This window comes from Nothoprocta perdicaria, unplaced genomic scaffold, assembly GCF_003342845.1.
Source record: "Nothoprocta perdicaria isolate Ctin4 unplaced genomic scaffold, notPer1 scaffold_7, whole genome shotgun sequence".
NCBI lineage: Eukaryota > Metazoa > Chordata > Aves > Tinamiformes > Tinamidae > Nothoprocta > Nothoprocta perdicaria.
Genome location: NW_020455976.1, coordinates 6,115,438 through 6,128,108, shown reverse-complemented (window position 1 = coordinate 6,128,108; position 12,671 = coordinate 6,115,438). Strand labels below are relative to the sequence as shown.

General features: G+C 38.5%; 1 protein-coding gene across 1 annotated transcript in view; it reads left to right on the top strand.

Moving 5' to 3' along the window:
• Nucleotides 1–3,682: 3,682 nt before the first annotated feature.
• Nucleotides 3,683–12,671, top strand: part of NRAP (nebulin related anchoring protein) — a 48,855-nt gene continuing 39,866 nt past the window's right edge. Inside the window, exons 1-9 of the mRNA XM_026050525.1 lie at nucleotides 3,683–3,754; nucleotides 4,018–4,112; nucleotides 4,825–4,912; nucleotides 7,729–7,833; nucleotides 8,370–8,474; nucleotides 8,754–8,861; nucleotides 9,689–9,793; nucleotides 10,395–10,502; nucleotides 12,140–12,244. Coding sequence (XP_025906310.1) covers nucleotides 3,683–3,754; nucleotides 4,018–4,112; nucleotides 4,825–4,912; nucleotides 7,729–7,833; nucleotides 8,370–8,474; nucleotides 8,754–8,861; nucleotides 9,689–9,793; nucleotides 10,395–10,502; nucleotides 12,140–12,244 — 891 coding nt within the window. The remainder of the gene's footprint in view (nucleotides 3,755–4,017; nucleotides 4,113–4,824; nucleotides 4,913–7,728; nucleotides 7,834–8,369; nucleotides 8,475–8,753; nucleotides 8,862–9,688; nucleotides 9,794–10,394; nucleotides 10,503–12,139; nucleotides 12,245–12,671) is intronic.

The following is a 12,671-nucleotide window of genomic DNA, read 5'->3' as shown; positions in this document are numbered from 1 at the left end:
GCATGTGGTTTTGATACAAAGCTGGGAGCACGGGGACTGTGCAGGATGGTTTTGCACACCACAGGTTGATGAATGTCGGTGGGATGTCGCATCCTGTCAGCTCTGCGTGTGTTTGGGTGGGATTTCTCTGTGATCTGTCTGCGGGGATCTATTACACCTGCCAAGGTTTATCGTTTTCAAAATTGAGGCATTTTTAGGCTGTAATACCTGGCATATAGGACTAGGTGGTCAGTGTACACTCATGGAGTCCATTGTGCATTTTGCATGCTTTTTTCCAAGCTTTTGATTCTTTAGCTGCTTCCTAACAGCGATATCTTATTTCTTGGCCTTTTGTTTCTTTTCTACTTTCTCTCTCCGTTTCTCTTTTGCTCTACTACAAGCATTTCCAAAATGCCTTCATGGTCAAGGCTTCCAGACCCTGGCAGCAAAGGGAAAGTGTAAGTACAAATCCTTTTAGCTGTGAAACATAATCAATTGTGGGCTGGTTTCCGTTGTAGCAAAATGTGCAAAGCGCCTGTACAACATAAGATAAACCAAAGATAACCAAAAAGGTGTCTTGTCTAGTCTTTGGAGATTCTAATGCTGATATTTTTTTTCTACTTTTTGCCCAGTGTTTTTGCAAGCCAATTTGTTACTATGCTAAATATGATTGGCATGAAGAGGCTGTATGAGACAAAAGGCTATGAGTATAGGTATCTGAATAACTGTATGGTTCAGACAAGGTTCTGTAGGGCCAAGGCCAACATTTGAACTTCTAAGGTGATTTTTAACAGTAATGTCCTGCAATCTGTGTAAGGAAATAAACTGTTCTGCAAACTGTTCTGCAAACAGAAGACGCTGTTGCTGGGATGTGCTGGTGTCCATGCAGACACGCTCCATGTTTTCCATGCAGTCAATTCAATGAGTATTAGGCCGTTGGAGCGGTAATTCCTCCTACTAATTTCTATTTTCACTGTACTGTCTCCTTGTACTTTGTATACGATGGCATGACTTTTAAAGCACACTAAGGTTCTACTGCTAAGTAAAGCTTTGGAAGATTTTCATTGATATCAAAAAACCTTTGTAGGGCCCTACTTAAAAGAGGAAAAAAGCCACGACGAGCTCTTAACTGCAGAGAAAACACCTTGCTAGGATTTGGCAAGATAACAAACTGACACTGGTTTTGCGATTTAATTCCTTGCATGATCAGAATGAAGTGTAATGAGACCATACAATGTCATTTTTCAATGAACTGTCTTTTCTATTAGCAATTCAGTTTTTACCTGGCATGATCAGGATCACTTTTTCAGCAAATATTTTAGCAAATATTTTAGCAAATATTTTAGCAAATAGAGCAATATAGTAGTTTTGAGGTGCTCACAACTGGGGAAATCATGAATGAATTTGAGAAGAATTTGGCACACTATGCCTGTGAAGGAAGTGGAACGGCTAGGAAAGAGAAGTAGCTCTTGAACATTCGTGTTTCCATGCATGTTTCTTGGGAGAAGGAGGAGAACGTGTAAAATGGCTTTGCTGCCTTGGAGCCAGTAATAAGTGGCATTGGGAGACACATGCTTTGTGCGTATGGAAATGAAGTAGCTTTTATTTGTGAAGTAAGTCTCCTTGGAAGGAATATGTCATGTTGTTCTCCTCAGAGACCTCTAGTATGGCTGAGTGCACAGCATATATCCTATGTTATATGCCCTGATGTGCAGGTCTCCTGGAGGGATGGTTTGTTTTGTAGTTGCTGAGTCATGGGGTTTTGTGTTATTCAAGGCTGTCCTGCTCCCAGCACCTCCAGCACTCATTTCAGCAGTGGTCTCATGCATATTTTTTTTCTTACCATAGTGTAGGAAGACCTAGGATTCTTGCATGAGATCAAATAGAAACAAGATAGCCAGAACTGTCTAGAAAATAGACGCTGTGTTGACTCTTGGAGCAGATGAGCACAAAGAGGCAGCAGTTGGTAGGGTGCCCAGCACTAAACAAGGAGGGGACAGCCTGACTGCTGTGACTTGGTCATTCGAGCAGGAAGATTGGACTAGATGATCTCTAAAGGTCTCTAAAGGTCCTTTCCAACTTAAAGCGTTCTGTGATTCTGTAATGTCGGTTTGGGGATGTAAAAGGAACTGGAAGACCTCCAAATTGCTTTGGTTCAGAGATGTGAGCATAATAGATGTTATAGTGATGTGAATATAAAATTACTCCTGATTCTAAAATCAATAGCACAAGGTAACTCCACCGTTATTTTAATACAAGAAGTTGTGTTCTTTGAACAGATATTTTAGTGAAAATGTAATTGTTTATATATGGACATTAATCACCTATTTTGAAAGGCCTGAAGTGTTTGCAGGATGTTGTGCTGTGGCTGTTCTCTTGAGATTAGGAGCTCTATTTTCAGCTCACCAGTTGCTGACAGTGCTTTGTGCCAGTACATTGTCAGCATTCAGTAAAATTGTAAGTTGAGCAGAGCTGGGTATCTCCATGTCTTGAGTAGGTGGCTTTCTAAGTGTACTCATAATCTTTAGAAGGGGCTGGTTTGGACTGGGTTGATACTAAGTTACACAGTTGGAAAATGCTTAGCACTGTGCTAAGACAATTGCTGATACGGGACACGAGGTGGATGGATGACAGACAGTAGACAGAATTCTGCAATGTCTCAATGCCATGGAGCCTGCAGCCAGGGCTTTTCTAATGCAGGTGAGATGTAGATCTTCAATCCTGACCATGTGTATCTACTACAAATTTCTAGCTTCTGTTCAGAGCAGCCTTGATAACCCTAAAAATGTGACTCTTCCCCCACTGTCAGGCATAATAATTCTTAACTAGCGTTATTTGAGTAAGGAATCTTTATGTTTTGATCTGTGCCACCCTGCTTTTCATGTATGCTGTTAAATAGTGGCCTTGTTTATTCTGTTCAGTAAAATAGTCACTTCCTGATGATGTTCCACGAAGGACAGATATTTGCATTTGTACTTGACCATGTTTTGAGTTCTTTGAGCTAGAAGACTCAGGTCTTTTGAAAGGTCCATTACACTGTGTGTCCTTATGAGTGTGATGATGGGCTGGTAGGATGACTAGGCAGAGGGAGATGAGGGTCGAGTGTGGTTTGGTTCAACTCCCCATCACATACAAAGAGAAGCTGAACCGGCACCAAGGGAAGGACTGTGACCTGCCTGGGGCAGTTGTGGTTCTCCCTTCTAATGTACAGCTATCCAGAAATACGTAAGCAGCCCTAAATGAGGTCACTTGCTATATATCACGATGAGGAGCCGCTATAAGTGGTTGCTGCCGTCTATACCCTTCTCCTCGCCATGGGCTTACGACAGCAACCCTTAAGGCAAAACTGAAATACTAAATGATCCGATTCTGATGTTCACATGGACGTGAATCACTTGTGTGAGTTCAGCCCGCTATTTCGAGAAAGCTATTTCTCCCTTCCCTTATGCACTGACACAGCTGCCAAAATAGCCGCTCTTACTAAGTGGCAGCTTTAAAAGCCAGCCTGCAGCTGACTTTGAAACAGAAGGTCAGCAAAGGGAGCACCAGACTTCAAACCCCGGCTTTAATGGGAGCCACTGACCACAGCAAAGGGCCCTGACTGGAGTGTCTGGCGTGTGCTTCGCGCGGGCCAAAAAGTCACTTTCAAACTCTCTGAGCCTTTTGTGTAAACCTATATATTTTTCACTCTGTGGATTTCGAGATGAATGTGCAGCCGTGTGCTAGATGTGGCTATGGGGTTTACCCTGCTGAGAAGATTAACTGTATAGATCAGGTCAGTTCTCTTTCTTTATTATTTTGGACTATAATAAATGTGTGGATTGGCACTTTTAACGCGGTGCAAATCTCCCGGTTCCAAAAAGTTCTCAACCTGTAACTAGGACCGGCATCCAAATGAGTTAATTATGGACCTATTCCTTCAAGAAGCATGGTTATTCATGAAGGAAATGGAAGGGACCAATAGTGAGATTTTAAACAGAGTGATAATGATTTAAAAATAACCTGGGTTCAATTCTGTTTTTTTTTTGATATTTGCAGACCTGGCATAAAGCCTGTTTCCACTGTGAAATATGCAAGATGATGTTAACAGTAAATAACTTTATTAGCCACGAGAAAAAGCCCTACTGTCAAGCGTAAGTGCTTTTTTGTTTGTGTGTTTTTAGTAGAAGTTTAAAGTATTGAGCAATTTTAGTGTGATAGAAAAGCCCCATTCGGACTCAATCTGGTCCCACCTGTGGTGTGAAATTGTACTATCAGTGACTTCAGTGCATCAGGCTGGGTTTACAGGGATCAAAAATGATGGGAAATTCTTGCAAATGTGCATCAAGCTTCCTTGTTTCTTGTTTTGCTCAGTATGCTAAAAGTTACCAAATTAAGTGCCATTTCAGTACTTTGGGAAGAAAACAAACCCCAAGATAAAATTCAGTGCTTTCCACATCAGTCTTTGAGTTAACAACGTCGAGCTAATCATGGGGAAAAAAAAGTGAAAAATGCAGATTTTGGAGTTGGTTTGTTCTAGGAAGTTCTTATTTTATAATGATCAATTCCTGTCAAATTTGTCAGCTGAAAAGGGAGAGATGACAGTTGTTTTTTATTCTATTATTCTCTTTTGTTATTAGAAACACAACATTGATATGATGATCATTAAAATTAATTTTGCTCTAGGCGCCTTCTCCATATAATAATAACATGAATGTAATCTGAGATGGATGTATGAGTGGGTGGTAACTTATGTATAGGAGGGTGGAGGTTGGTGGTGTGTTATTGAGTACTTGCAGAGAACCTTTCCGATGGACTGTCTGATAGATCCCTAATGGCCTTTTACATTTTCCCCTTTTTTTTTAGGCATAATCCAAAAATCAACACGTTCACAAGTGTATTTGAGACACCAGTGAACATAAATGCAAAAAAACAATCAGAAATGATAAGCGAGGTAAGAAGTTTGAGGGCCAAAGCTCTTCAGCTTTGTTTCACATTTTGATGTCACGTTGGGTTTCGTTTCAAAAATCAAAATACGCTTTCTTTATTTCCCTGCTATGGTCTTTCAGAGAAGTAGAATCCGCTCTCAGGATTGAATTGTAGTTTTTCAAATAGATTCTCTCATGAAAAACAAGAAGGAAAAAAAGCTTGTATTTGTTATATATTATTCCCTTTTGTAAGAAAATGTAAGGTCTGGGGAACTGCATGGACTTATGTGGGTTGGCTGGCGATATTTTGTTTAAAGGTGAAGAACAGAACAGCCTTTCGTGCCTGTTTAGCTGCGCTGATCCTCTCAAAAGGTCTGCTGTGCATCTGCAACCCTCCAGGGGCGCTCAAAGTCTTTTTTCTTTTCAAATGTCATTCTTTTGTCATTCTTGCATTGTTTTCCTCCAAATTCAAGCTTTTATTAATATGAACTCTATAAAATGAGGCAAGAACAGAAGCATAGCAGTAATAACTGGTGTCTAGCTCATTTCTGTGTGTAATGCTGCTTTCTTGAATGTCATGTGTTTTGATGCTCTAAAATAGCACCATTCATTACATAGCTATATTTAGTAACCAAAATAGTGTGCTTGAATATGAGCAGGCATCATCCTAAAATGTGACAAGGAAGTGTTGTTATTTTTATTATAATGTACTACATTCCTCCCTACTTTTCTGTCGACTGTATGAAGTTGATAGACATTTCATAGCCCTTACCAGATCCTGTATCTTTTCTCCTTCATTCTTTCAGTATTTTTATACCTCAGGTTTTGCAACATCACTAGCTGTAAACTTTGAGCAGTGACTATGACACTTACTTTAAACTGTGTGACAGATCTGGCCAAGAATGAGTTTGGAATTACTGCAGGGTCTATTTCTGGTTTTAGACAGTGATATGAGACTCTGATACTTCCAGTGTTTGTGAGTATACATGCCAGGAAAATTATAGCTCAAAGATCACTTCACTTGGTTCTTACACCTAAAGTACCTTCTGTGCTTTTCAATCATGCAAAAAGGTTCAGCTCCAAAGAGAAAATTGCTGCTATGGTTAGTAAAGAAGCTGGTTTGCAAGCACTCACTTAAAATGAGGACATCTGCCAAAGTTTTCAATCTAGGAAAACTTTTTCATCAGTAAGTGTGTAAAGCAAGGCCAACCTGAGAGAATGTCTCAAAATAAGTATAATTTTATAGGTAGCAGTATTTCTTATGCATAAAATTGAATACATTTCTTAAATCGTAACAAACTGCTCTTACATAAGTCTTTTGTTGAGACACTGACTAGAATGCAGAGATAAAAATTCACTTCTCCCAACCTATGCAGATTTTCTATGTGAGCAGACAAATGAGTAATCTCTCTGTCCTTCTCTTCCACTATACAATTGGGATAATGGCATATGTGACTAGTGATTTTCTATCCATTCAGTTTGGATCGTGCCTCTTCAGGGCTGGGACTGTATTTTTTTTGCATCTGCAGAATGCATTGCATAACAGAGCTTTGATTTTATTTGGATGCTGTACTTTTAAATGTTAAAAAGAGTAGGAAAATGATGACCTGGGGTTAAATGTGCTACTCAGTTGCATTTACACAATTTTGATGCTTAATGGACACTCTGAAGGAAAGCAGGAAAGTAAGATATTATCCACTAGGTAACAGTTCTTTCAACTAATGCTTGATTGATATGTTTTGCTTAATATTTATTGGCTATTTTTGTTTTAATAGAGCATTTCCTCCCAAAATGTTAGCTAAGGATCAAATTATTCTTTCAGAACTTCATGTTAAATTTCAGATAAAATATACTGTTCCTGTACAGACATGCAGCTCCAGTAATAGCTAATATCTTAGGTGGAAGCTGGCTGTGTGGTTTGGAGGATGGAATTTTGACCTAAGGGCTGAAACTAACCTTTATTTTTTTCCATAGACTGCTTCACCAGGAACGGGAGGCAGAGATGAAGTAGTTCTGTAGCCTTTGCATGGCTTGAACTACAGGCTACAAGGCCTTTTTGCACATGAGCAGACTGGGAGCGATGTTGGTGGAAAGAGAGTTCTGCAGGCTGTCAGAAGGGGATTGATGTTTTCTTGTGGAATGATGAAATTTGGTGAATCAGACTTGCTTACTATAGTCTCTAGGTTTCTACATTCATATCATAGACAAATATGCCTTCAGGGTGAACTTGTTCATTGGCATGAAAAACTAGGCTGGCTTGTTTTAACTTGAGATCTAATTAACACACAGGTAAACCGTATGACTGGAGTAAATTGTCTTAAGCTGAGCCGGATTGATACTGCCAGTCAAAGAATGAGTTCTGTGCTGTTAGGGTGCTCCTTTGCCTCTCTTGTCTTGGCATTGATGGGTTTTGCAGTGAGCCAAACCAAGGAACTGACTTGGCTGAAAACTAACACAGCAAAAGCCTTCATAGCAGTTCCCTGATCCACCTTGCCATATGGCTGCTTGCCTGAAAGTTTCGGTGCATGGAGACCATAAGAGTGGTTGCCTCATATGGCGGGAGGTATTTTTGGGAAGTAGCCTACATTTGGACTGGTTTAAGGTGGTGGTGATGCTGCAGGCACTGAAGTGGATTTCTTATGGTGGAAACTGCAAGTCAAGAGAGCAGAAGCAGTGCATGACTCTCTATTCTTTGCCATAATTCTTGTTGAATTCATGTAATTCATCTAGAATCTTGGACCAAGAGACTTTATCCACCTTGTTTGTGTGCATTTTTGCATTCTTTTTAGGAGGGGTGCATGTGTCTTCTGACTAACTATTAATACCAACTCATTTTTTGTAGATAAAATATCGAGAGGAAGGTGAACGATTCAAATCAGTCTTCCAATGGGATGTGAGGTCCAGAGACATTGAAGCTGCATGTCAAGCCCAGAAGCTGGCCAGCCAAGTAAGAAATATCTCTTAAGTTTCCAAGAAATTGCCTGCAGGAGAGCTGCCAGACTGCGGAATATCAAGTATTGGTGTTGGTATTTTGATTATTGGGGCTTTTCTCACAGCATTTCAGTCTTAGAAAAACAATTGCTTTTCATGTGGCTGAGTTTTTCAAGGCAATATATGTTGATGATAGCTTCGGGTGCAAGAATCAGAAGATGGGGAGAGGAGAATGTATCTGTACAATTAGCAGTTTGGCCTGCTGCGTGTGCAGCTGTACTCCATGTCTCCTTCCTGTTGACACTGAAGCTTAACCAGAAGTGACCTGATTCCCAAAGGGAATCATTTGAGCCTCGCTTAGGGTGCTGATGTCTTGCCCCTGGCATGCTGATGTCAGATTTGGCCACACATATTCTGCCTTGGCACTTGAGACACATACAGCGTAGACCTTGTGGCACTGAGTAATCCTTCTCCTAGGAGTTTGCATGTTTTTCATTTTTCTCCATCAAATGCTTGGTAGAGATGTCTTGTTATTCAATTTTTGTTTTGTAGAATGCCTACTATGCTGCCTACGAGGAGGGAAAATCATTCTATTCAGGAGCTATCCCAGATCCTCAGATGGTCCAGATGGCTCAGGCACAGAGGAAGTTAAATGATGTAAGTGGGCTGATATTTGGAATAGCTTTATTTTCATGAGTTATCATACTCTGAAGACTTTCCAGAGTACTAAAGTTAAACTTACAATAATATGTTACCAAAGGAGAGACTGACATATTTCCTTCTGTGGATATCAATAGTTAGCTTTGTAAATAGTAATGTGACGATGTCATTTCCTATTCTGGAAATCACATATTTATGTGAGACATTAAAAAAGGGATGATATTAAACAGTGTTTTATTTAAAGAACAACAAAACCAAAAATAATAATTTTTCTAGTTTCAGTATACAGAAGAATATGAAGAACGCAGAGGCAAAGGCAGCTTTCCTGCGATGATCACTCCAGGTTATCAAGTTGCTAAGAGAGCTACTCAACTAAGCAGTAATGTGAGTTTCAGTTTTCCGAAATGTGCATTAGAATTCAGGAAGTTGGAGAGTCCTGGATTTAGGCTGTTTCTCTTAAACATTCTTCGAAGTGAGAAAACCTTAACATTATACACAGACGTAGGAGATTTTAGCAAACCACTTAGTTTGGGAAGGCAGTCACATAGCATAAATGACAATATAAACATAAATGTATTCTGAAACATATAGTAATTTTTGGCAACCTAAAACAAATCAGTGAATCACTCTAAAATGTTTATTTATTTAATTGCCTTTATTTTCATTTTATTCATTTATTTATAATTTATGATCTTTTCTTCTTTGTAAGTTTTCTTTTAAGAAATCAAATAATATTATACTGAATACAAGTTACTTTAAGTCATATATGCATAAAAATTACTTAATAGTCTTAATAAGTCAAGTAAAAGTAAACTTGTACAAATAATTTTAAAATATTCTATTGGTTTCTGCAAACAATTTGCATTGTCATTGCAGTGTAATCTTAGTTCTTTTCCTTAGTTCTTTATGCCATTAGAACTATACTCATAAGATTTTTAATGAAAAGTATGGCTCACATTAATCTAGTGTAATTGGAAACTTTAATTCTTTTCCATTTAATTCTTTAAACTTCTTTTCCATTTCTGTCTCCTCCTGGCATTTACAGAATTGCACCTTAAATAACGCCAATAGCTTGACTGTAATCCCAATCCCACTGACAGCTGGGATTTTCATGACTGTTGTTGCCTATTTTCTGTTGAAACCTTTTGACAGTAAATAGGGATTTACTAATTATTATTTGTAATATATCTTTTACCTTTTTTCTCCTCCAGGTAGAATATAAGCGGGGACATGAAGAAAGAGTTTCGAAGTTTAGCTCTGTTGTAGATGCTCCAGATATCCTTCATTCAAAAGTTGGAGGAAAGCTTTCAAGCGATGTAAGTAAATAGAGATAAAGTATTTTCTGACTCTACAAGTGACTCTTAAGACATATCTAAATTGCTTATAAGGTATGAACACAAAGAAAAGTAAAAATTAGCATTTGAAGTACAGACACTTGAAGTGTATATTACCGTGGTGCACTTTACCATTAAATGTTTAATGCTTCCATATATAAAGTTCTAGGTCGTTATAGGACTAGCTGGCTGTCAGAACTCGTGGCAGAGAACCACTCTGTTCTGTAGCCAGAAACTGGGCCCCATTCAAGGTAAAGCATAAAACTACTGGACTGTAATTTAAACAGAGCAGATATCATGCAGACAACATCAACATTTTCTTTAAATAACTGTTATGCATCGTTTATCCTGAATGAGACACAGATGTCCTGTTGAAGGCATGTGATCATATAATTTAAAGACTACATTGTAGAATTATTGCACAAAGGAGATAGATCCAGAGTTCATGGTTCATTGTCCTTCTGACGGGTCTTAACTTTTGAATATCTGGCTTTGAAACTTTAAAAATTGATAATGTATGATAATCAAGTTAATTTTTTTGCAATCTATTTGCTCCTGAACTGTTTTGATTTTCTTTTTCCAGTTGAACTACACGGAAGACTTTGAGCAACGTCAAGGGAAAGGCAGCTTTCCTGCTATGATCACTCCAGCTTATCAAATAGCCAAGAGAGCCAACGAATTAGCCAGTGATGTAAGTGTCCAAAGCAGAGTCTCCTTGTTTTGGAAGAAAAGAAAAAAATGTTGCACAGATTATGCATTACATTTATGCTTGCTTGCATAAATTCCATGATCATTGCAGAGTCAAGCTAACAGTGCATTTCATGCAGCAATTTCTGAAGTGATTTTCTTTTCTCTGGGCCAAAGTTCAGTTTTATGCACAAGGAAGAGTTAGGCATTTTATCTGAGAATCAAACACCATAGATTTTTGTGGGCAAAATCTTCCCATTTACTCAAGTTCCTGTTGCATACTACTAAGAGGGAATACCATGAGGAGACAGCTAGTGGTCCTTGATTTCCTTTTCTCCAACCCATTGGTGCTGGAGAACAGCTCTAACTTGCATAGCAGCCACAGTATTTGTAGGGGACATGATGTCAGGGAAAGGCTGACTTTGCAGAGCTCTGCTTTGCCATACCTTTCCATGCTCACTGGAAGTCTTACAGTTCATTCCTCCTTTCCTTCATTAGTTCTGTTGCAGGACTGAGCTGTGTGCTAGTATTTTAAAAAGGCTTTTGTGAACCAAATAAATTATCTTCTTAAATATGCATTTTTATAAATATTTCTATAATATAAATATATGTATGTGTGCACATATATGTATAGATGTATGTGTTATATATCAATGCCCAAACATCTGATATAGCTATAGTAGTAGAAAATATTTCTTTCTGTTCCAGACTCACTTTACTCTCTTTACTGACAGGTTTTTCTTTTACTCTGTGTTATACTGATCTTATTGACTTTCTTTTCTTCTTCAAACGGAACAAGACCACAACATTCTTGTATTCATTAAAAAAGCCTTGTCAAAGGACACCAATATTGCTTCAAAATGTGCAATTATTTCCATTTTGCCACTGGAGGGTGAAAGGAAAGCTCTTTTAATTGGAGGAGATAAGATATTGTGCTAGCTTGATGGATATCAGCTTAAAACATTATTAAGAGTCATGAAGGAAAATCAGAGGAGATCTATAATTTTGAAGGGAAAAAAAACCCTGAAACTCTGCAGGCAAAAGCATCCATGTTTAAAACATTTTAAATGTATTTGTTTGCCTTTGATCTGTGGAAAACCATTTGTGTCAGCAAACACATGGTGACTAAAGGGCAGCCTCAGGCTCTAGGCATTATTTTCTCTCATAAAGTAGTGTAAATATTGGTGTAAACTTGAAAGTTGTTTACCAGAATTCCATTGTTCGCTGGAGAGAAGGGTGTGTTTCAGGAACAAGACCCTTTATTAATGGGATGCAGGTGACCCCATGGCAAATAAGACGGGAAGGAGTCTTGTGTGGAAACCAGAATTTCCATTGCCATCAGTTCTGTATTTTAATGTGCTGGAGCATCAGGGCTTAGCTGTGACAAACAGGAGGTACTGAGCATGCAGAGCTAACAGTTGGATTGAAATGGCAAATCCCTTGTTCTTAGTGCACTATTAAAAAGTACATCACTCTTTTTCTTCCTATCTTGAAGTGGCATGTTTCACTTCTGTAGTTTGGTGGCAATGGGAATTTTGACAATCTTTTATTATCAACATAAGCGTGTCATTATTATTTCTTATTCAGTGTCTGTATAGGACATGAAATTGATCTGGATGATTCTTTCTCTTTTCTTTTTAGGTGAAGTATCATCAAAGATATGAGAAAGAGATGAAGGGAAAAGCCAGCCATACAGCTGGAACAGATGCTACTTTCACAAGAGAAAATGTAAATCAGTATTTCCAGGTATGCAACACCTGAAGATACTGCTGCTAATGCTGATCATTTCTGTGGCTAATTGCTCAAGACTTTAGAAAGGGCAGAGATCTGTTTCCACTTTGCTTTTCTTTCTGAGAAAGCAAGATCTCAAAGGAAAATATGTGCTGTGGCACCATACTATGGATACATGACATATTTGGTGTTGTTACTTAAAAGATAAGACTGCAATGTCCCTGCACTGTCATTATGGTAGCGTGACCCTAATGGATAAACTTTACCTCAGCAGGTTTTGTCTGTAGACGTGCATATAGTTCTGTTGGGGTGGTGCTGTGCATCACTGCTAAAAGTATATTTGCTTGTGGTGACCTTCTGGTTCCATGAGAAAGAAAATGTAAGTTCAGTTAGGAGAAGATGTGAAAGGAGTTTAAAATTATAGAAATATGGTAGTTAAGCA